General features: G+C 47.1%; 1 protein-coding gene across 2 annotated transcripts in view; it reads left to right on the top strand.

The window, feature by feature from the left end:
* The first annotated feature begins 415 nt into the window (after positions 1 to 415).
* Positions 416 to 24,611, top strand: part of CAPN15 (calpain 15) — a 102,771-nt gene continuing 78,575 nt past the window's right edge. Inside the window, exons 1-2 of one of the 2 annotated variants that reach the window (XM_067534055.1) lie at positions 18,909 to 18,993; positions 21,615 to 21,914. In XM_067534055.1, coding sequence (XP_067390156.1) covers positions 21,739 to 21,914 — 176 coding nt within the window. In that variant the 5' untranslated portion in view covers positions 18,909 to 18,993; positions 21,615 to 21,738. Of the gene's footprint in view, positions 611 to 18,908; positions 18,994 to 21,614; positions 21,915 to 24,611 lie in introns of those variants that run through there. The other variant, XM_067534056.1, reaches the window with a different exon arrangement.

Below are 24,611 nucleotides of genomic sequence, written 5' to 3'. Positions count from 1 at the left end.
CAGGTGAGTGCTCGGGCACGGGCACGGGCCCCTCAGCCTGGGCTAGGATGGAAGCGGCATCCCAAGCGCAGAGCACCATGGGACTCGTAGTTCCCGCCTTCGAGTTTCTCTGCCCACCCACCCGGACCCGTGTTTTCTCTGTTCCTCATACCCCGATATCTCGGGCCTATGGACCCAATCAATGGGCCAATCAAGAGGCGCCCTGGATTCGGCGCTGTAGCCGCGGCCTCAACAACTATACTGGCAGAGGTGGCAGTGGCCCCCAGAAGACTATAATTCCCACAATACTCTGCGTTCTTCAGTAGTTTCCGCTCCGGCTTTGCATTGCCCCCTGGGGTTTGTAGTCTCCTTGACCGATTCACCTTGGCTCTTACCCTGTTTCCGCAACGTAGCCCCTTTGGTCCTCTATGGGCCGTTACGCTACGGAGTTGGCGTAAGGCCGGGTTTCTGGACTCCCGGGCAGGCTCCTCTTGGGCTCCTTATTGAAGGCAGAGGAAACCGTTTCCGAAGCAGCTGGGAGCCGTGAAGGGAGGGGGTCGAAGTTACTCTGCCCGAGGGAAAGTGAGGGGCCCGGGGACGCGAGCAGTAACCCAGCCGCCTCTCGCCAAAGGTAAGTGCTGCCCGCGGGGGAGGGGCGCGAGGGGCCGGGGACCCCCCCGGCTCTCTGGGGAGGGGGGGCGTCAGGGGCCGGGCGAGTTTTGGGGCGGGCAGGCAACGGGGGGACTGGGGCCTTGGCGTCCTCTGCCCGGGGAGATAGCCGGGGGGGCGCAGGGAGCGAGGAAAGGGGGCTCCTTTCCTTCTGTCAAGGAGGGAGTGGCCGGCAAAGGGGGGCAGCCCCTCCACAACCTCTGGGGGGCAGAGCTCCTGCCCCTCTCTGAGCCCAGCGATCCGCCCCTTCATACCCCGGGGGGAAGTCATCGGGCGAAAGGAGCGGAGCTGCACCTTGCTCTGAGCCGAGCTAGGACCCCCCGCCCCCCGTGCGTAACTGGAAATGGAGAGTGAAGGGGCGTGGGGTGGGGTGGGTGTTACACCCCCTGTCCTAGCTGGGACTGGGTCCCGTGCGTGTAGCGAGCAGCGGGCTAGCTGGAGGTGTCAGGCTGAATCATTACAGACAGGGCAGGGCAATGGAGGCTCTCTCCCCGTGCGGAAATAAAGTAAAACTAGGTGACCTGGGAGAGAAGGTTTCAAGATGAGTGAGATGTTTGCTCTTTGAAACCCTCCGACTTGCCTAATCACCCTCTTGGAAGTATTTGAAAGCCCTATGGAAGGCTGGGACTGAAAATCTTGGCTTTTGTTGGCTGTTTCTAATTCACACTCACCTGCTGCCTTAGCGGGCCCGTGCACTTTGTGTGTTTTATTCCTTGCATTATTTTGCTTTAGTTTGTTCTGCCTCTTGTAAATAACAACTGCTCCTTTACCTGCCGAACCCCAGCTGTCACTACTCAGGGACCTGACGCTGATGTGCACTGTAGCAAGGTGGCTGCTCTTCATAACCAACCACAAGGTGGTCAGAACCACAGGGCTCCCTCCTGCTGACACCTGGTCCCCTTGCATGAAGATGAATTTTTAGTTGGATTGGCAAAATAGATCCACTCTGAAAGCTGGTCTGCCTCACTTCTTAATTGCCAGGATAAAACAGGGATAAGAAAACCTGGATGCAGTCGCATATAGGAATATAGTTCAGTAATTTTGGGACCAACAGGCAGCACTGCTGAGTTTGAGGTTGTCGTAAAGTAGTGCATATGATGAGCCTAAAATTATGCTAATTCCTTTAATATCTCTGCCCAGCAGTGAATGACTTTATTTGTAAATGGAGCCCAATTGCTTTAAAAAAAAAAAAAAAGTATAGATTACAGGGCAGCAACAAAGATGCTGTGGAACCTTAGCAAATCCCTCCCACTATAATGAATGTATTTATTAATGCTTTGCACTTCTGCAGAGCATTCCATTCCCTGGGTGCATCACAAACAGGCATGAATTTAGCCTCCCAGTCCCACAAAGGGATAGGAAAGTATTATTCATGTCAGGTTATATCTAGGAAATGGTAACACAGTGTAGTTAAATGACTGCCCTGAGGTTGAACAGGGGATCAGTGGCAGAGCTAGGAAAAAAAAACAGAAATCTTGCCTCCCACTCCTAGAACAGGATTCCTGTCACTGTGAAACAAGGTCATGCCAGGTTTTTTATTCAAGTGTTTAGGTGTCACTTGCCTCTTTGGTGTATCCCACCTATTGTCACTTGTTTCACATAGTATACTCCTCAGGGCAGGGACCATCATTTTGTAATGTGTTTGCAGTGCCTAGCATGATGGGGCCTCGAATTGTCTTTGGGACCCCTTGGTGTTACTGCACTTCAGTCTTAAATACACCCTGTAAGTCTGATATAGTGCATATAACAGGCGCTTTCCTCTAACCAAAGCCTCCTATTATGTAAATAACTTTCATATGCCCTTCTTGCATTCAGACAATTGAGTTTATACATCTCCTCCAGATTGCTAAACCTGAAAGCAAATTCCATGGAATGGTTGTCCTATATACTAGCTGGTAGACAAGATTACATGCATATGATTAAAAATACCTTTTTTGCATTTCTACTACAGGAAGTTACTTTTGTGCTTGATATTTGGTAGACTTTTCTCCATGATATGGATTAGTGCCAGTGAATAGTCAAACCAAACACAATGAATGGTTTTCCATAATGTACCTACTGCACATGCACAGGGTTATCATCCACTGATGGTGGGAGACTGTAATGGTTTGTTCAGGAGTTACCAGAGACCATGCTATTATGTGCTGAGGCTTAAGGCCAGGCTGGGCAAAGTGTGAATCACAGCTGCCTTTTAATACAGAGAGGATGGCCCCAAGAATGTTGCACATCCTAGAATGCAATCCTATTTCTTAATCTGAGTGACCAGATCACAGTGCAGCAGTGCATGCTGGGACCTGTAGTTCCTAGGAATCCTCTATTGGGTTGCCAATGGTCCGCAAATTTATGCACAGTCAGTAAAAAAATGTACAATTTTAACATTGTCCATAAACCTGTAAATAAATGAAAATGTCCATGAAATTGGGGAGAAATAAAACATATTGTATTTTGACATTGATTGTCATTGTTCAGAATCACTTCTTGTATCATAAAACTACATTGACCATGACTTTATCAATTTCCTGTTTTCTATTATTGTACATGCCCAAAGAACCAGATTGATCAATTAACTGCAGCTAAAACTGTTTCGTAATTCCAAATTCCTGTGTACAGAATATCACAAGTGAGTACACACTTCTGTGATATTATTGTATTGTTTATGGTATTTTAGTGATGTCAATAAAAAGTTTACTGTGTCACTAAAATACCATCAACTTCAGATCTTCATGTCAGTAAAAACTAAAATTCAAGGTTGGCAACCCTTCTGGGTTGCAATCTCTTCATTGCATGCATTAGGTGTGGCATTTTGTAACTGGTAACAGAAATCTTTAAGGCCAGGAAATCATGCGCCCTTCATCTTGAGACATGCTGGAGACCTGCTGCACTGAGTCTGCTGGGCGACTTCCTTTGCAGCAGCATTGTGGGACCAACTGGCACAATATGCAGTAATTGATTGGCTCGTATCTATGAGCATGATCCCGCACTGTTCAAGCCAATGGGAGTTTGCCCATCGACTGGAATGGGAGCAGGATCGAGTCCTGTTTGCGATATTAAGGGATCAAGCGTCCAGGAGCGTATTGGGTGAGGTGATTAGCACCACCCTACTTCACTTGGCGTGTAAACTGATATGTAGAATCCCTGAGTACATGTGAGGTCATAATGACCTTAATGAGCAAAAATCTCATATGCTTCGATCGACCTCTGTTAGAGCCTCGATCTCTTGCCTTTTGGGACACAAGAGATGGCCCACTATCCCCACCACTCCCCTGATCTTTGGGGATTGAGGGAGCCTTTGGTTGCAGTAGTAGGTTTTTATGTATTTGTGTGGGAGGGTGTCAATTCATTGGGGTGGGAAGAGCAGTTGTCCCTATTCCGATGACTTATTGTGCTGGCAAGCTGTGTAAGGGAGCCAAGGTGTGGGCTGGCTGCTTATTGTCTTTGGAAATCAAAATATGAAGTCATGGAAAAGTTTGAAGTAACATTAATTACTGAGATGTTACTGGGGTGCTGGATTGAGCCGTGTAGACACCCAGGTATCCCTGGCACACAGACAGGCATGAGTGATGGTACGTGCTGTATCGTCCTGAGTACACCATTTATCTTTGCTCTTAATTCTTCTGCCTTGGGAGTTTAAGCCTGGCCCTCGGCATTTCCTCAGCATGGCTTGTCTTTGTGGCTGGCTGGAGTACGTGCGGTATAATCGGCTTTGTCATGTGGAAAAGAATTCACTGGTTTTTGTCAAGAGGTTTTTGAGCCAGGTTGCTGGGTTACCCCTCTGTGTGTCTTGAAATCATTGGGGAGCGATATCCTGGTAGGAGTTCCCGGTGCCTCTCCCCTGAGTTATTGGCACCTACAAGCCCAAACCATATTCATATCCTAGAGAGAGAGCGGGCTGGATCAGTTGCTGCTTCATGTCCGCTGAAGTCAGTAGAGCAATGCTAATTCACAGTTGCTGAGGATCTGGCTTCTCTCTCATGGGGCATGTGGTAATTTTAAGTTAGGCTAGAACAAAATTAATAGACCTTTTTCCTCTCTCCTTTGTCCATCTAAACTCATGTTCTGTTCTCTGCTTAGTGCTCTGTGTCCTATTAACTCTTGCCATGCATAGGGAGAGATGGGACCATTCTGAGCTGCCAGTGTTAGGGCTCTGCGTCATCTGGGGAAGAGAAGGAAAGGAATGGAGTTCAGAATGCTGATCACTTTAAGCTAGGAGCTTTGGGCGGGAGCAGTAGTTACTAGCTGGTCGGTCAATGGAACTAGGGGCACTGTGGCTCTGACAAGGACATGTTAACATGACTCAGCTGTGAGAATCCCCCTGGAGGAAGCAGATCCTGCTTGTAATGTAGGTCAGGCAGATGAGTGAAGGTGTCCTCCTTGGCTTCCTTTCATTAATCCACCTCCTTCCCCCTACCATCCCAAATGCACATCCCATGGAGCGACCTCTGTGAGGCTGGACTGTATTGTATATGGCTATCAAGTTATGCTATCATATTTGCGTTTGACTAAGGCTATGTTTACACTGATGGCGGCAAAGTCGCTGCCATCAGATTGACTTCTCTGGATCATCTGAGTGGTCATTGAAGATTGTGCCAAGGTCAGGGCAGGCTGTAAAAGGAGAGCAGATTCTCCCAGCGCTGGTGGGTGGCGCTAAAGCCAGGCTTCCCAACCAGCCACAAACTGTGCTTCTGACTTCCCACACTGGTTATCAAGAAGTCCCAAATATAAATACACACAGCCCCCTTTATTGCATTTCAGTCTCCGGCTCCCAAATAAGCCACTAGGTCCAGTAAAGAGACCAATTATTTAAACTCTATGCTCTATACTAAAAAGGTTCCCTCTGACCCCAAAGAGTCAGCCATAGTACCAGATAAATATAAGTTTGGATCTTACCCAAAATACCACGCTGCCAGCCAATCCTTTAGTAACTAAAACTAAAGGTTTATTATAAAAGAAAGAAATAAACCATAAGAGAAATGTTAAAGGGTCAAAGCAAATCAGATACATACAAATGATTGAAAGTCCATATACATCAGGTTTCTGGGAGAACTGTGGAGTTTGCAGGCTTATAAAGTTCCTCTGGCATACATCCAGTATCTGGATGGGTCCTTAATCCTTGCAAGTGAATTGATCCAGAGGCAGGTATGTGTCTGTAGCTGAACAGGAACAAAAGACAAAATGGTTTCCCAGGCCACCGCCTTATATACCCCCGGGCCCTGGCCATGCTGTCTTATGGAATTTTACAGGCACCAAAATGGAGTTCAGAGTCACATAAGCAAGTCCTGGTGACTCCTTAGGTATGTCAGTAGTTCCTTCCCTGGGCCCTTTGCATCTGTGAAAGTTTTGATGGGCCATTAAGCAGGCCATTGTTCTGTCGCCATCCTGTCTGGGGTGTATCTTCTACAGCACAATTTGAAACACAGATACATCAAATATGTCCATAGCTTCCATTACATGTATAACACATGAATCTGAGTATTATCATTTTACTTAGCACATTACAGCCTTTCTGACAGTACCTGACATGGCATGTCTTACATGAACTATTACAATTTTGACACACCGATGTTAACCAATAGGACAAATGCCCCTCCCCCCCCAGTCCAGCCAGCGTGACAAAGACCCGTTCAGTTGATCCAGAAATCGACGTATTAAGACCACCTTCTCAAGTGGCGTAGCGTAGTGCAGTGAAGACAGTGCACAGAACAGAAGCAAAGAAGTCGATGGGAGTTACACAAGTGTTTTGCATAGCTTGCATAACTCCAATCGACTGCTGCCGAATCTCAGAGGTAAGTGTAGACAAGCCCTAAGAGGGGTGGAGTGGAGAGGAGCAGGCTACCACCAGTATATTGAGTCCTAGGTAGCTCTTGTTACTTCTGGAGTACCATTGCTTGTCTGGTGTTTAGTGATCACTGTCTAGAAGCAAGGGCAGGGGTAGGTTCTACAGTCTATGCTGGACAGGCATGGACATAATTCTTGCCTCCCCCAACCTCACCCAGGTATTAGGGGCTCTTGTGTTAGTCAATGGGAAATGCCAGCTGTCAAAGTGGTTCCCTAAAGTCACTTGCTGTTGCTGGGTTAAAGGATGGCAAGGGGTGGGGGTGTATTTCCTCACTCTGGGGTGAGGGAAAGCTGCATCTCTTTTGGGGTTGGAGGAGAAGGAGAGCGCTGGGAGGGGAATTGAATCCAGAGAAGTGGCTCACCAGCAGCAAGAGGGATTTTTTCCCCCTGCATTTACGTTGCACGGGGCTGCTGTGCTGTCAATAGAGCTGATGTTTCACAGCCAAGATAATGCTTTCATACTGATGTCATTAGGAGAACATGGGGTTTGTTGTTTGTCTCAGAGGCAACATGCTTTTCACTCTAAATCTCATAAATAGAATTATAGCATCATAGATGATTAGGGAAGGAAGGGACCTCAGGAGGTATTTAGTCCCACCCCCTGCTCAAATATAACAGTAGGGACTGGAAAGCTGCTCCAATGTGGCAGAAGCCTGTCAGTAGCCTTTCCAGTGCCCTTTGGGTTTTGGAGAGTCAAGCATAAAACCACTGAAACTTCTTGAAAGGTGGGGTTTTTTTTTCCCCCAGTGCATCCTGGCTATTTGGAAGGAGAACACTGTCTTGCTTATTTTGGGGATTGGGAAGCTGTTTCTAAAAATCTTGAGATCACGTTTGACTTCAGAAATCTCAAGTTGAATTCTGGGCCTTTCTACCTACATTTAAAAGCAACGATGACCTTGTCTGTATATACTCATTCCCATCTCAACAGATCCTGCAGCGCTTTGCTGATTGTAGAGACTGAGGTGTACACATAAAGATATAAATTGCTTTGCTTGCCACTGAAAAGCATCCGATTCAAGGGCAACAGGTAGCAACTGGTTAATGGTGCACACACAGCAAAACTAAGGGATGTGAGGAATACCGTGTCCATTTGAAAATTCAGGCAGGCTGAATTGAATGGTCCAGGCTGGAATTTTGCCAGGACACTGAGTGTAATGGTTCTCTTCTTACAAAAATTGCTGTGGGATCACAAAGACCACAAAGGGCCAGGACCTCTGTTTTTACTACCTGTGGCATAACAGGCTTGGAGGGAAGAGCGCCACCTACTGAATCCCAGCCATCACTTCCTGCAATACCTAGACATCTTGCATCCAAGTATCAACCCAGCCCAGTCTTGCTTAGCCTCCTGGGAGCTGACAAGATCACAGCAGGCCTCACCACTTTTTCAGCCATGCTGTTCTCTTGACTGCTGACAGTCTGTCCACTCCATAAAGTAAGGGTTTACATGAAGCTAAATCATTAAAGGCTCTGCCAGGTGGCATATTAACTAGGTTTTGTTTGTGCAGTGCTGTTAAGATATGATGCCCTATTATTCAACTCGAGTCAATTGGTTTCCTTGTGGTGGCAGGCATGCTCATGGCGCTGTGCTATGCACTTCTCTCTCTGTTGAGTCTGTTTTCCTGAGCAGTTGGAGGATGGAAATGGACAAAGATCTTGCTCTCAATTTCTTGGCAATATCAGTTGCCTGCCTGCTTGTAAGATCTGAGCTGACAGGTAGAGCAGAGAGTGTGACATACACGTGTGACCTTCTGAGCCCAAGCATGGTCAGGAGGTGCATACATGCACACGTGCTTCCAAAGGTGACGTGGAGCCCTATAACCTGATACCGTCACTTATGCTGCACATTGTCATCTGGCATCAATCTGAAAATGTCTCTTTAACTCTGAGTTAGTGGCCACCTTAATGAGGAACAGAAATAAATAGTTTTGGAGCTGGAATGGCTTGAAAGTTTGGCTGCCTTATAAAAGATACACTTTAGGTCAACCAGAAGTTACTGGCCTTGCTTCAGGATCACTGGATGAGATTCTTTGGCCTGTGCAAGAGAGCAAGCTAAGCTGATCACACTGGTCCCTTCCAGTCTGAATCTATGACCTTGTGTTTGACCTCAGAATCTGGAGGAGTTTCTTGCCCATGCAGCGTCACTTGTAGTACGTCACATAGACTGCTGGTTAGAGGCTATTAGCAGTGCCTACATCCAGGCTTCAATTCACACAGGGGGTCTGCTTCTCCATTGCCTTGGCATCTGGTGTGGTCCCATGTGCCTATGCAAAGTGCCTGCAAAACACTATCAAATAAAAAATCTCTGCTTGCCTGTGTGCTGATGGTTGCCAGTTTGCAAAGGTGTAGCTGACAGCAAAGGGTGGATGGCAAAAATTAACCTTTAAATTTCCAACCTTACAAGGACTTAGCGCTCATAGGGAACGAGCACATTTAACCTATTCAGAGGAATCTTTGTTCATACATTTCTAGTAGGTGCAATTGCAAATGAATGACACACTGGACATGCAGCGTAATTAACATCTGTTATGGTGTTTGAATACTCAGGCAAGGGATCCTCCAGAGAGCCGTGCGTTCACATACAGATCTCTCCAGAGATCCTGCGCCTAGCCACTAATTGTAGGAAGCTGCCCAGAGTCCCTATCGTTCGGATCCTGCTGAGTTGTGTTGCCTGATGCGATCAAGGCTTTCACCAGAGTTCTCACAAAGTGAGTGGCAGCAGAATCAGTAATGGAACAATGAGGCGACAGCCAGTCCTTTTAAATGGCCAGTGGGATGGTGGCCTGAGCTTTGCAGCCTTAGAAAGTGGAGCTGCTCAAGCAGTTGGCTGGTCACATGCCACCCCAGAGCTGGGAGGGCAGGCTAGTAGCTTTAAGGAGCCCTGTGTAGCTTTGCTTGGAGCCACCAGCGTATGTGATGTTTCCAGCTTGAGGGGCACGGCCCACTGGTGGGACAGAGATGGGGAGCAGCAGGAGAAGATGGATTCAGGGTTATGCAGCTCTTTTTGCTCCTCTTCTCAGCCTGAGGAGTGGAGATGGGGAAGGGTGTGTTCAGGCTGGACTTGTGCCTTCAGGGTTGCCTCGGGTGCTCTTTCTCTAGAGGACTTCTTTCTTGTCTGGCCTCACATCCCAGGGAACTAGGAAGGTGGCTAAAGTTGGGCTTATCCTGATCTTCCCTGACAGGGAGTCCCAGGTCTCCAGGGCATGTGTTGGAGCAGACCATTTTCAGGACCTGGATTTTTTACCCTGGAAGCTGTCAGCTTGTCAAGGAGGGGAAGCCTCCAAGATATCCAGAGCTTTGTAGCGAAGAAGCAGGACCTTGACCTGGCTCTGAAATCAGAGGGGGAGCTGTCAGACTGCAAGGGGCACCTGCGTGCAGTGCTCTCACCAAGTCAGCCTGCTGTATGTTGGCTGGTTAGAGTCTCTGCAAGGCCTTGGCATTCAGCCTCAGGTAAAGACTCTGGGGTGACTCTGCCTGGGTCACTGAGGTATAATTTGGGGTATAATCTCCTGGCTACTTACAGGCATTTCTCAGTACAGCTGTCTGAGGCGCAGCGATGACCCTGGGGCTGTGGATTATTTTCAGAAAAGATGGGCAGGTGCCTTGGGAGGATGAGATCAATGACATGGCTAGTTTCCATCAAACCCCCTTCAAGTCTGCTGCTTGCACCTAGCGCCAATGTGTCCCTTGGGTCACTGCCCAGGCCCAGTAGTGTGGCCTCCTTGCAATGTGTGCAGCAGCTTCTGTGATCCCTCTGTTTTGTGTGGGCTGCAAACTCCATTATTGTGTTGATTCCCATGCCTCGTTGTAGTACAGCTCGCTTTGGCAAGTGGAGCCAGAGTGAAACTGGGCTGCCTGTCACTGAGTGTGACTACCACTGCCTCGGCCAGAGAGGGCTGTGATGGAGGAAGTACCAGTAGTGATGCCGTGTGACCACATGTCTAACCAGGTGTGCGACTTCTGCAGCAGGTGATCTCTGAGCTGTTCTCAGTGCAGGTGTTGCTTACTGCCAGCCTGGTTAAAGGTACTCTCAGAACATAGTTGGTTGGGCTTGGATTCGTTCTCCACTCACTTCACATGCATCAGCTGCGATCACCTCTCTATTGTGCATGTCTCTTGCAAGGAGACCCTAGCTGCAGCAAATATGATGCCATTGCTCACTCTCCTGCCTGGATTGCCATGCCCACTCACTGAAAGCATCCATGTTACATTGAAGTCTTGCCTTTTAGGAAGTCATCTGGTCCTCAGGATTGTTTTCTTTGTTCATTGCTGCTCTGCTGGTTAAATGCTGTGAAGGTTTTGTCTAAACACACCAGTTATGCGGGTGCCATTAAAGTGGCACAACTCCTGTTGTGTGGACATGGTTTCACCAGTATAAAAGTGCTTACATTCCTTGCAAAGCTATTCCCATTTGGGAAGGGGAATAAGCTACATGGGTCAACAGCAGCTTTATCCTGGTATAGCTGCATCCACACTGCATCCATAACTATTTCATTATGAAATCACTCCTACCCTAAATAGTTACACCAATACAAAATCTGCGTACTGGTATACACGGATGGAGACCAGACTCTTTCTATTTTTTATAGGGGAGTTGTGTGTGGGATGTAGACTCTTGAGCAGTTCTCAATTATCCCGATGTCTTTCTTTTGTGGATTGTTTTTAATGCAAATACCAAATAACAATCTACTGCCTGTAACACTCATCCGACCTCTCCACCTGCCTGAGGCCAGTTCTGAGACATCGGCCCTCCAAAATCTAGGACAATGGATTGGAAATTAGGACACAGTAAATGATTAACATAGGGAAACTCCAAATTATATTGAAACCCTGTAACCTGGAGGAAGAGTTCTCTGTGACTTTAGCTGGCTAGTTAACACCTGTAAATCTTTTGTTCCTTGTATCATGTAGAGGCTTGGCGAAGAGGGCAGGGATTCAGTGCCTAGCCCTTGTCTCTCACATTGCAGGATATGTTCTGTGGATGAGGTATTCCTACTTAGCTCCCATAGAATTTTCTATAAGCGCATCCAAATGTTTCCCAAGTGAACTAGATCTAGATCTGCGTTGCCCAAGGGACACTGTCAGGGTGGGATGCCTACTTCTTCCTACTCTGAGATCTGGTTTTTCCAGTCCCTGCCGGCTGCATCCTCCCTCTGGTGACTATGAAACTCCACGTCTTATAGCAGCTGTCGGCTTTGTCCTCTGTTGGCGGGCCAGCCTTCATCCACTTATCTCTGTGGCTTAGCTGGCATGCATTTAACATACATTGCCTTTACCCTTTGGAATATCTTGTGTTTTGTACGGTACCATGGAAAGCAATGTGCTTTCCAACCCTCACTGAAATACAAACCATACTTGGGATCGCTCTACCCACCATGGGGTAGCCAATTAGATGGGTTAGATCAGGGTGCGGAAATAGGTGCTGTTTAAAATGTAGCTAAGATCTGCTCATCTCATTGATGGGGGTGCTCATCAACTCAGGAATTCACTTCCCCCACACAGCCAGCCTTTCTTGACCTGCAAGGCACAGAGGAAGACCTGGTTCTTTATTCAGGCCTGTCTTGGGCTGTGTAAACACACTCTGTTTCTTTGGTATAGTTTTTTGGTGGTGGTGGGTTTTGGGGTTTTTTAGTTGACTTTGTTCGTTCATTCATGGTTATTTCCAAACGATGTGGAGAAAGAATAGCAAATATGGTAGGCATCCAGCTTGGCTTAACAAAGAAGTCTTTGGCAAAATTAAACACAAAAAAGAAGCTTACAAGAAGTGGAAGCTTGGTCAGATGACTAGGGAGGATTATAAAAATACTGCTCGAACATGCAGGAATGAAATCAGAAAGGCCAAAGCACAATTGGAGTTGCAGCTAGCAAGGGACGTGAAGGGGAACAAGAAGGGTTTCTACAGGCATGTAGCCAACAAGAGGAAGATTAGGGAAAGTGTGGGCCCCTTACAGAATGAGGGAGGCAACCTAGTGACGGAGGATGTGGAGAAAGCTGAGGTACTCAATGCCTTTTTTGCCTCTGTCTTCACAGACAAGATCAGCTCCCAGACTACTGTACTGGGTGGCACAGAATGGGAAGGAGGCGAACATCCCGCAGTGCTGAAGGAACAGGTCCAAGACTATTTAGAAGGATTAGACATACACAAGTCCATGGGGCCGGATGCAATGCACCTGAGGGTCCTGAGGGAGTTGGCTGAGGTGATTTCAGAGCCATTGGCTATTATCTTTGAAAGCTCGTGGCAACAGGGGGAGGTCCCTGAGGACTGGAAAAAAGCAAATATAGTGCCCATCTTCAAAAAAGGGAGGAAAGAGGATCTGGGGAACTACAGATCAGTCAGCCTCACTTCAATCCCTGGAAAAATCATGGAGCAGGTCCTTAAGGAATCCATTTTAAGGCACTTGGAAGAGAGGAAGGTGATCAGGAACAGTCAACACGGATTCACCAAGGGAAAGTCATGCCTGACCAACCTGATTGCTTTCTATGATGAGGTGACTGGATCTGTGGATGTAGGGAAGGCGGTGGATGTGATATACCTTGACTTTAGCAAAGCTTTTGATACTGTCTCTCACAGTATTCTTATCAGCAAGTTAAAGAAGTATGTGTTGGATGAATGGACTATAAAATGGATAGAGAACTGGCTAGGGCATAGGGCTCAACGAGTAGTGATCAATGGCTCCATGTCTAGCTGGCAACCGGTCACAAGCGGAGTTCCCCAGGGGTCGGTCCTGGGGCCGGTTTTGTTCAACATCTTTATTAATGATCTGGAGGATGGGGTAGATTGCACCCTCAGCAAGTTTGCAGATGACACTAAGCTGGGGGGAGTGGTAGATACCCTGCAAGGTAGGGATAGGACACAGAGTGACCTAAACAAACTGGAGGATTGGGCCAAAAGAAATCTAATGAGGTTCAGCAAAGAAAAGTGCAGAGTCCTCCACTTAGGAAGGAAGAATCCCATGCACAGCTATAGACTGGGGACCGACGAGCTGGGCAGCAGTTCTGCAGAAAAGGACCTGGGGGTAACAGTGGATAAAAAGCTGGATATGAGTCAGCAGTGTGCCCTGGTTGTCAAGAAGGCTAATAGCATATTGGGCTGCATTAGGAGGGGCATTGCCAGCAGGTCACGGGAAGTGATCATTCCCCTCTATTCGGCATTGGTGAGGCCGCATTTAGAATATTGTGTCCAGTTTTGGGCCCCCCACTACAAAAAGGATGTGGACAAATTGGAGAGAGTGCAGCAGAGGGCAACCAAAATGATTAGGGGGCTGGAGCACAGGACTTATGAGGAGAGGCTGAGGGAACTGGGCTTGTTCAGTCTGCAAAAGAGAAGAATGAGGGGGGATTTGATAGCGGCCTTTAACTACCTGAAAGGGGGTTCCAGGGAGGATGGGGCTCTCGGTGGTGGCAGATGACAGAACAAGGAGCAACGGTCTCAAGTTGCAGGGGGGGAGGTCTAGGTTGGACATTAGGAAAAAATTTTTCACTAGGAGGGTGGTGAAGCACTGGAATGGGTTACCTAGAGAGGTGGTGGAATCTCCATCTTTAGAGGTTTTTAAGCTGAGGCTTGACAAAGCCCTGGCTAGGATGATATAGCTGAGGTTAGTCCTGCTTTGAGCAGAGGGTTGGACTAGATGACCTCCTGAGGTCCCTTCCAACTCTAATATTCTATGATTCTATGATTAAATGACTGTAAGAGCAGCCAGTTCAGAATGGGCACATAGTTCGTAAATGGCAATAAATACAAAGGATCTTGCTTCATTTTAGTGTCACTTTCATCTGGCTTGGCCTCCTTATTGCTCCAGCTGCTTGCCACGTGATGCTACCATATAGAAAGATGGCATCAGAAGCAGTCATTGCACTGAATCAAGGAGATCTGATAAAGTGGATGGAATGAGGAGACAGTGCCTGGTTCTTACTCATGTTTATCTCTAGCTGTGAATGTCCAATAACAATCCTGCCCTGCACAGGCTGGCACAGCCTCAGACAGGAAGATTTGCCCTTTCCTAGTCAACACTCAATTGTAGCAGGAAAGAGAAACTGTTTGTTTTCTGGCTGCAGGGAAAATTTAGAGTTAAGATAAAACTGTATAAAAACAGAGGAAACCTAGAGTGTGTGCATGTCATCCAGGAAGCGTTATCCTGACAAGAGTTTCATGTGCATTCCTGCCACGGAATCTTCCCGTTAGATTCCAGTGCCTATTAAATATATTGCGCATTTGTAACACAACTTAAAGCTTCCCGTTTATAATGCAACTGGTCTCAATAGGCAGACTGTAAAGGTGAGGCAAACCTCTGGCCTGCACGAGATGATAAAGGGTGTGTTGCAAGGATTATAAACACAGAGGGGAAAGGTTCTGGAAATTTAGACCCGCTCTTAAATGCTTGCAGAGATTGGATGCTGTGGCCTGTCTTGTCTTTCTCTCCCACCCCCAGCTTCTTGAGGCACCTGTTTAAATTACTGCAGTGTCACTAATGAGACAAGCCATGCCAGCGCGCATGTTTTTGTTAACTCTGCGCTCAAAAGCTATCCACAATTGGCTAATAAACTGGAAAATAGGAGTAGCCCTATTGCACTTCATTAAAGCTATGTTAATTGGCTTAGTAGAACACCAGGCTGCCATAGTGTTTGTTTTATGAAATTTGTGTACCCTCAGCCCTGCTTTATCGCAGTTGGCTTGCAATCTTGGTGCTTATTCAGATAAAATGAACTTCGTGCTCATAAATCGATGACAGAAATGGGCCTTGGGATTACTTGCCACTTAAAAGGACACAGTCAGCTGCTTTTCCGTAGCTTTTAATTAGAATTTTGATTCCCCTTTCAAATCTGCATAATCCCGTTTTGAAGTTTGTTAGACATGATATATTTACTGTACCTGATCAGACAATTACTCTCTCTGGCCCTGGTGTCCTGCCTCCAGCCGTGGTTACTACTTTATTTTTCACCATTTCACCACCAAGAGGTGGAGACTTCTTTGACCTTGGCAGCAATGAGTTTATGAAGCTTGCTTGAAAATGAAACTGCTTTTCCTATTGCTTGTGACCTTTTTTGTGTCACACTCTGATTCCGCTCCCTCTGTGTGAATGTTTGCAATGTATTAGGAATTGGTATTAAATGGAGCTCAAGCCAGCCTGGCTCGTGGCTTGGTCCTCTCCCTGCCCCGTTAGAGGTAGTCCAGAAACAAATCCCTGGATCCCAGGTTCAGGGAATTCAGATGTGGAACTGAGATATGTGGCTTTATTTTGTGGCATGTACGTAACTCCTATGATGATGTTAAATGAGTGGTTTTAAGTATGAGGCTCTGATGATTGTCATTCAATGACCCCACATTTGATGTACTCTGTAGAAAAGAATCTTTCCTGGTCTTATGGACTCACTGTGGGACTTTCATGTCAAGCTTGACTGTCTTCTCGGCATCACCAGTGATAAAAACTCTGCAGGGCAAATTTTACCCTTCTTTACAACTCTCAGAGAGGTACTTATCTGGTCCTTATTACTGTATTATTCTGAGTACCTCAAAATATCTTTCCTGTATTTATCCTTGCCACATCCCTGTGAAGTAGGGCAGAGCTGTTGTCCCTGTTTTACAGCGGGGGAACTAAGACACAGAGTGGTTAAGTGACTTGCCATGAGCACACAGGAAGCTGCTGGCAGAGCATGGAATTGAACATTTGATCTCTGAAGTCCCAGGCTAGCAGCCTAACCAGGAGGCCATTCCGTCTCACAATCCGCTTGGTGTCCCAGAGGTTGTATGGGCTTTCAGGGGGTTTGCACAGCCTTGTATAACTGATCAAAATGTATGGACAGCATTATTTCCTAGCTGTGCTAGCATTGTAGGGTTAACTGGAGGAAAGGGCAGTGAAAATGTTTTTGTCACTTAGAGAAGACAGCAGTTATGCCGCTGACTGTGCAAGGAAGTGTCCATTTCTACATGGCCGCTTTTCAGCTGATGTGCACTTCAGTTCCTGTAGCCGCCAGCAGGGAAGCCCATGGGCCCACCTCTCCTACAGCTGCGGGCACGCTGGCAGTGGGAGCTGCATGCTCTTACGAGGGGAGTCTCTGGGCCTTATTTCTGAGTGTTGCAGTGGCATTTTCTTGATTAAACACTTTCCTGCCATCCTGCTCTTTGCTTTCTCAGTGCACCAGCTGTCTCTCCCGAAAGGCATGTTAGGATAGAAGGAGTGTTGTGTTTCCACAATGTAGCCTCTTCCTGAAGTCCTATGCACCTCACACTCAGCTTTGCACCCATATAATGTCTTTCAGCCACAGGTCAAATCAGCTGCCCACTGGAAAGGAATCCTACTTATTTTATTTACACACCCCTGGCCCCCCTTCATAGCTCCTCTACTCACACCTGCCCTCTGTGCACGCATACATCACCTGCCTCTTTCTTGCAGTGTGATCCTCTCCTCAGCTTTATAACCACCTTACACTCTCACCCGCCCTTGTGTTACACAGTCCCCTTACACCCACCACGGGGTGTGACACCTTCCTCGGGCTGCTATACACACAGCACGGGGTGACCCTCTTAGGCATACACTCCTGCGGGCACGAAATTGACCCCACAGCACCCCCCCGCCCCTGGGGCTCTGTTGCCTGTGCCAGCCCCCCGCCCCAGCCCCGCTCTCTTCGCCCCGATTCCGACCCCTTCCATCCGCGTGTCTGGCCTGGCGCTGCGCGCTGCTCTTGGCCCCGGCGGCCGGGCAGTTAACTTGCAGCTGCCCGGGACTGTTTTCGTGCACAGGGTGCACCCCCCCCCTCCTGCTGGCCGGCCCCAGCCCCTTAGCCCGGGTGAGCGGAGTGACCCCGTCCGGATTGGGGCTGGATCCCTCGCTTGGGCTGGAGCAGGGTCACGATCCGCCCCCCCCGCTTTTTCCTCGAGCATGGAGCCGAGCCCCGGGACGCGAACTGCCACCCCCTGGCAGCTCCGGAGCCGGCCGCTGGCCCGCGCCACCAAGGTGTGAACGAGAAGCGGAGTCTGGTGCGGGGCCGCCGGGCGGTCCGGGCTGATTGGCTTCGCAGCGATGCCGGAGCGCTGCTTGCTGCTGGCTCGAAAGGACTTATCCTTAGCGACCGATCCCGCCGCCTGCTGCTGCTCCGGGCTGGGCTGGCAAGGCGGGGGGGGGGGAGGGAGGAAGGGAGCCTGCCCTGCCCTGCCCTTCATGGGCCGGGAGACCTAGCGGCCGCTGTGCGAGCGAGTGACTGGCAGGCTCCGCTCCCCCCCCGCCTCCCGCTGGCTTCCTTGTGGTGGCGGCGGCGTGTGGGGACTGGAGCGGTGCTGATCGTGGGTGAGGCGGGTAATTTATTTTAAGAGATCAAATCAGTTTGTTTTGAAACCAGTATTTCCACTCCAAACCTAGTAATGACTGCAGTGTAATACCATAAAAGAAAATACATAGGTGCTTAACTATTCATTTCTCTTCGCAACCCCACTTCCCATCTGTTCTTCCTCCTGTTCCCCCTGCCCCGGGTCTCCCAAATTAGATCAATACAAGCAGTGACTTCTTCACTAGGAGGAGAATTTTGCTGTTTCCCCTATCTGCAAATGGCCAGGAATTTCCTAACTAGGGAGCCTGTTTGTTTTCTCCTCTCCGCCTGTATGAAGTTTTTTGTGGTTTGCATTATCACTTGCTAAATATATTTAACCCACAGATTATTTTCCCCTCTTTGTGCCCTCTCCACAGTAGGAGTTTCACAAATCACTGAATGCAAGACACTTAATAATAATACTTAGCATTTATATTGCACTTTACATGTTTGCACAGTGCTACGAAAAATCAACTACTCCCTGCAAAACACCCATGTGAAGAAGGTATGTAATTATTACAACTTGCATTCATTTTTTTTAAACACCACTTATTTTTCTCGTGGGGAAAAGGTGGGTTGGATTATTAAGCCATTCCCTGACCCAACACTGCTCTAAGTATTGGAGCAGGCACAAGTTCTGCATAAAATTGAAATGAGGAGGCATCCAATGCTGATAGTACAGTTCTTATTGTTTTGTAAACTGGATTTCCCTTGCCACCCTCCCATTTTTTAATAATGGGGTTTCCTGTTGGTTAAAGGGAGGGCATTCTTAGTGTGGAGGGATCTAGCCCAGGATGAGGGATTTAATGCTTTGGCCAGAGCAATCCGATTTCACAGTGCTGACGGAATAGTAGCCGTGTTAGACAAAATAGAGTTGGAGACAGCTACAGCTTAGCAAGGTTATCCTGCACCTATTTATAGATCCCTTCCGTCACCCATTTCCACTCAGCACAGAGGTTTTCTTAGTATTAAACCAGGATTCCATCATCTTTGGTTCCCAAAATACATTTGCATTCAGACTTCCTGTAACAAACCAGGAGATGCTTCCCTATCCCATTTCTCCTCCCCTGCAACAACTTGGATGCCAGCTATTTGCATCATTGCTAACTTGTCTTCCACCTAGCGGAGTCTGAAGAGTTAAAGCTTGTATGTCCCTGAAGTTTTTTCTCTTCTAGAAGGAGGAAGAGGAGTGGCTCGGCCTTTTCAACTTGGGTGAGTTGCTGAGGAAATGGTTTCAAACTAGGCTGTTAAGTTGCTTTATCTGGTTGTGCAACTCTGTGCTGGGAAAGATTTTTAACATTAGATTTCCTTCTCATCCTTTGCTTTTATTTTAATTTGGTGAATCGCTAGTGTCTGCATTTTTCTGATCTTGATTTCCCTTTTGTCTCCTACAATTTGAATCCTGGAGGGGAAAAATGTTTCCGCCTACCAGCCCTATAAGTCACATGCCAACAACACTTCTCAGTCCCTTCAGCTGTTTAGCCAACTTGGCTGCTGGAACATATAAGGAGAGTGGCACTGTTGTCCTTCTCAAAGGCTGAAGCAGAAGGTTAAGGGTTTTTATAGATGCAAAATAGATCATGTCTCAAATCTGACTTACTCTTAAAATTATAATAGTCTTCGGAGGGATGTCCTCTGGACATTAAGCATCTTTTCCTTTTCTTTTTTTTTCTTTTTTCTTTTTTTTTTTTTTTAATTCCACTTTTCCCCCTCTGGTAGGGAAAATGTAACTTCTTACAAATTAACAAATAGATAGCAGTTATTGAAGGAAAAAACAAGGGATCATTTTTGCCAGTCCTCCAATAATCAATGAGTTCCTCATGTTGGCTCTGTGATGGTGACAGCGTCCCAGAGCTGTGCTGCCTTTTGGTAATGCAGATGCACAGAATCCATGCTGGCCAATTAGGGGGAGACAATCAAGGAAGAATGAAGAAATAGTTATTCTCAGACTATTTTTTTTAAAACCAATCATTACAAACCATAGCAAATAAAGAAGAAACCCTTTAAAAAGTAGTTACTAATATCCATTTAATGACTAATGCATTTAGTTTTGGAGCTAAGCTCCTTGCAAAACTTCACCTGTTCCAAGAGCCTCAGTGTTTTGTGGTCTGCTATCCACCGAGATCTTTCTTGATTTAGCTGAGGTTAGTCCTGCTTTGAGCAGGGGGTTGGACTATATGACCTCCTGAGGTCCCTTCCAACTCTATGATTCTATGATCCTCTGGAATAATCCTGGGAATGAAAAACTGTATTTTGCAGTCTTTGTTTCAGTCTTTTATTGCATTAAGTAGCTTCTTCATAAAGTTCTTCCTACAATTCATTCATCTCTACAAACCCTGGTGGGTAATTGAATAAGCTCAACTGTGCAAATTTTTTCCCCTTGTTTCTTTTTTTTTATTCTGATAAATGTTCCTTGGATCCTTTTCCTTCTTACACAAACCCAAACTGTAAGGTCTTTATTTTTCCTTAAGAAAAGACATATATAGTTAAACGTATTTGAAGACCAAAGAAGAGTAGATATTCCTATACTTCCAAAAGTAAAGTTTGATGAAAGTTTTGATGCAGTAAATTTTGAAAATCAGAAGAATAAGAGAGAATAAAAGCTGCCCCTTTTGTTTGTTTGTTTTGGTTTTTTTTGTGTTTTGTTTTTTTGAATGTTTGTTAGAAATCTAGTCTACCTGAAAGGGAGTTAATATTTTACACTTCATTCCACTATGCAAAATGGTTGTGGAAAATTTACCAGCCTTGGCACAAAATTGGCTCACCATCCCTTTTACTACGGTGATGCTGAAAAAAAGGCATGAAACTTTATTCCATTTAAAGAAAGCCAAAACAAAGCTTCTTGCCCTAGACCAGGTCTCAACAAATTTGTTTTGGAGCTAGGAGCCAGACAACGTGGGCTCAGCGGTGGGGCGCCCTGGCTGGAACGCAGCAGCTGCTCTCCCCTCCCGGTCCCCCTCCTTTCCCCCACCTCCACTCCCACAACGTGGGCTCAGCAGCAGGGTGCCCTGGCTGGAGCACGGCAGCCACAGTGCTCCCTCCCTCCCAGCCCTGCCACATGGGCGCAGTGGTTCCGTGGCCAGAGCGCGGCGGCTGCTCCCCCCCGGAGAAATAATAGGCGGCAGACTTAAATTTCTAGGCGCCATGGCAGCCTGGCGCTTGGGGTTTGTCGAGCCCTGCCCTAGACAAACAGGCAAGTCCTTACTTTTCAGGGTCTACTTAATTGGCTTTTCAGATATTTAATTAGAGCTTGGGGTCTTCAGGAAGTCTTTTCTGTGCTAAACAGCAAGAGTCCTGTGGCACTTTAAAGACTAACACATTTATTTGGGCATAAGCTTTCGTGGGCAGAAACCCACTTTGTCAGATGCTAGTCGTTCCCAAGTGCTGGTGCTTCAGGCTTTGTGATTGGGACTCTACAGTTATCCTTCGACTCCTTTATCTTAATAACAGTCCTCTATGCTTCGCTCTTCTGGGTCGTCTTCCACTAGCGATGCTTCCTGGTGGGTTGGGAATGGTTGAGTAGGAGGCAGCAGGCGTTGACAATCGCACACAAGGTCTTAGATTGGTCAGCTGGTACAGTTGCCCCCCAGAGTTTGGGAGCTAGTGGTCCCAAATGGTGTTTAACCAGAGGAAACCTCTATTAAACCTTCCTACGTCTCCCACCTGCAGACTAGGATGGACTGGCCTGTTAAAACAAAACTTCCCCATCTGAGTAAGCTCTGGAATGGTCTTGTTCAGAGAGTTCATTAACAGGCACCTGAAGCCCCAGTGGTGGTGATTTATATCATACCTTGTTTCTTTCTCTTTTCCTTTTCTTTCCTTCTTTTGATCAGAATCGACCTCCCTTTCTCCAGTGTTGGGATCTTTACTACAGTCCATGCCGCAGCACCTCGCCCCTTTCTGCAGGCTCCAACCTAACCTAGGATAAATCTCGGCGTGGCCTGGGTAGGGGGAACCATGGGGAGCTCTGCCTCATCGCTGGCCGCAGAGACGGAATCGGACCATGGCTTCACTAGCCCACCCTACCCGGGGCACCCAGTTCTGAGCTGGTATAGGAGTAGCCACAGTGGCCCTGTTTGGGAAAGTGCCCTTATAACACGGCAGCATCAGCACTTACAACAGCGGGCACGAAGGTAAGAAAGACGGGAAGATGTCTGATCACATATCTCTCAGCTGTGCCTTGAGCCAAGGACAGTACGCTTTTGCTAACTCACCTTCGGCCCTGCTTGGTCCGAGTGCTGAGTCAGCTCTTACTGAGGCCAAATCTTGGTCTAGTTGAAATCAAATTCCTATTGACGTCAAAAGGGCCAGGCTGTGTCCTTTTAAAGAGCAGCTAATGTCTTGAGGAAAACCTTCTGCATGTCTCTCCCAGATTTCCCTGCTCCATTTCATAGCAAAGATGCCTGCATGAGAACAGGCTCTCGATTCTCCCTGCTCCTGCTGCCTATGACTCCACTTCTTTCTTGTGACCTCCCAACCGGTTGCTATAGAAGTGATGACAATATCACAAATGAAGGATTAGGACTCCAGGTTGGTGGGGATAAGCAGTAAGAGTCCATGAACTCCTAAGAGCGAGAGACGCTGTTTTCGTGCTAATGCCCTTGGCAAGAAAGAACGAGAGGAAAATAAAAATCACACGCCAAAAACCAAACAGGCCGCAGAGACAGTTACATCCAAGGGGAACTTGTCCCACATCACCAGTTGCCCCCTGCTCCAGTGAGATCTGCAGATCAGACTGCATCCCCTGTCTTTTCTCCCCATGAGCTGCTCACAATTAGGATTTTTCCTTATATTAGACAGCTGGTGCCCTAATTTTAGTCTCTGGCCGGTCGAGAGGTATGTTGAAAGCATCTTAACAGTACTCTGCCTGGGAGGCCTTTGCTATAGAGGCTGCTGTGTTTTGCGCTAATAATATTTGAGCCTCTGATTAATGCTTGCTTTTTATAGCTTCTCGGCTAGTAAGGTGACTGTACCTGCTTGAGTCTGTATAGAGACTGTAGGAGTAGCAGCTTGCTTTCGAGCATCTCTGAACTGTTATGGCTTCATTCTGAAAGTGTTTGCTGTAATGACAGTGTTTATGTGTGTCGTATACCCGTCTTTTGCCTGCTGCTGTAAATCCCAGTGTGTTTTCTCCCTGCTTCGTGGCATCTGGGTCTTGCTAGCACAGACCCGCGGAGACCCCAGGGCAAACAATTTCATGCTTTGCTCCTTCGCAGCTCTGCCTTGGGTTTCCTTTGAAGTTGGCAACTGTGTAATTGAATCAATTGTTACCTCTGCTATTGGCCATGTGACCAGTTTCCCAGCAATGCTCCAGAGGGCTTTAAAAAGGCCATGTCATGTACTCTGTGCCATTATAGCTGTGCCAGCAGCTTCTGGCATTGTCCCCCGTTAACTTGGGTAGATCTCAAGTGTGTACCTTCTGTGTCTGTGCAACAGTTGTTTTCCTCCCAGCTTCAATGCTTTCTTCTCATCTATACTGTACATTGGGGTCTGAAACTGACTTTCCAAACCTCCCACAGGAGAGAGAAACAATCGCACAAACAAGCGTGGCTGAAACTTCTGAGCGGCATTAGCTGGAGAGACAGGAGACTGAGTCCACAGGGCTGAGCTAGTCTGCTGCTCGTGGGCCTGCGCGATACCACAAGGCAATGTGTGCTAGTCTAGTAGAAGATCTGATTTATCTAATTCAGTGTAGCGTTTGATTCAGATTTTGGGGGACTTGAGAACCTGTGTGGTGAGGTGGTGCATTATGAGATACTGGAGCACAGATGTAAGTTTCTTAACCGGTCAGCCTGATTGGTGGAAAAGATGTGATGGATGTGATGTTCAAGAGCATGAACGACTGGTTTCCAAGCAAATAAAGCCAGTGTCTTGTTAGGAGAGCTTTTCTGAGAGCTATGCATTTCCCACTAGAGAAGGCATTCAGAAATAGTTCCCTTAAGTGTACTGTGGCTCTAGCAGGCAGGAAGATCTCTAGTTGTGATTCACCAAGAAGTTATTGTGTGGGAAGTATTTGCTTTTAGGCAGCAGTTCCACAGCTAGGTTCATAAGCCCCAATGAAACAAGACTGTCTTTTAATCTATGCATCAAAGTGTCCATAGTTCCCATCTCGAGGCCTGTGAAACAACGATATTGAGCAAAGGCAGCTAATTTGTATCCAGAGCGGGGTGGATAAATACACTCCTAAAAATAAAAATAAATAAAACAAATCTGAACAGACAATCTCTGCTCTTGCTGTCGAATGTCCTATTCCCTGGAGCCTAGCAGAGCAGGAAGGAAGTATAGTACTGTATAGTCAGTCTGAGGCTGGAGTGAAGTTCTGGGATAGACTTCATTTTGCCTGCTGATTTCCTGCCTGTGTACAGCCAGCTTCTGAACTAATAATACATTGGTCTTTCTAGTCCAGTGCAGAGCAAAGGACTCTAGCCAGTTAGCATTTTCTGAATGAACACAGATCTGTTTACTCAAAGAGGATTGCTTGATAGATGATGTTTGTGAGTACAGTATGCAGGGAGAGTAGAGACTTGCAGCATAGCTGAGAGGGAGGAAAAGGTGCCTTCCCCTTTAGGGATTTATAGGCTGGAATAAGGCAGGCAATGTGTTTAAAGATGCTGATACTGCAGACTGGAATAGGCCTGATGTTTGATGTTCCCTTTATGCTCAAAACAGAAGGACCTTGGAGGAAAAAAGGGTGGTCCAGTGGTTAAGATGCTGGCTTAGCATTCGGGAAAAGTACCTGCCCTACATAAATTTCCTATGTGACATTGGGCAAATCAGTTAGCCTCTCTCTCTCTCTCTCTCTCTCTGTGCCTCAGTTCCCCATCCTAGAG

Source organism: Emydura macquarii, unplaced genomic scaffold (genome assembly GCF_026122565.2).
Source record: "Emydura macquarii macquarii isolate MOO-44397 ecotype Brisbane River unplaced genomic scaffold, CSIRO-AGI_Emac_v2 contig_3374, whole genome shotgun sequence".
NCBI lineage: Eukaryota > Metazoa > Chordata > Testudines > Chelidae > Emydura > Emydura macquarii.
This window is presented reverse-complemented; position numbering and strand designations above follow the sequence as displayed.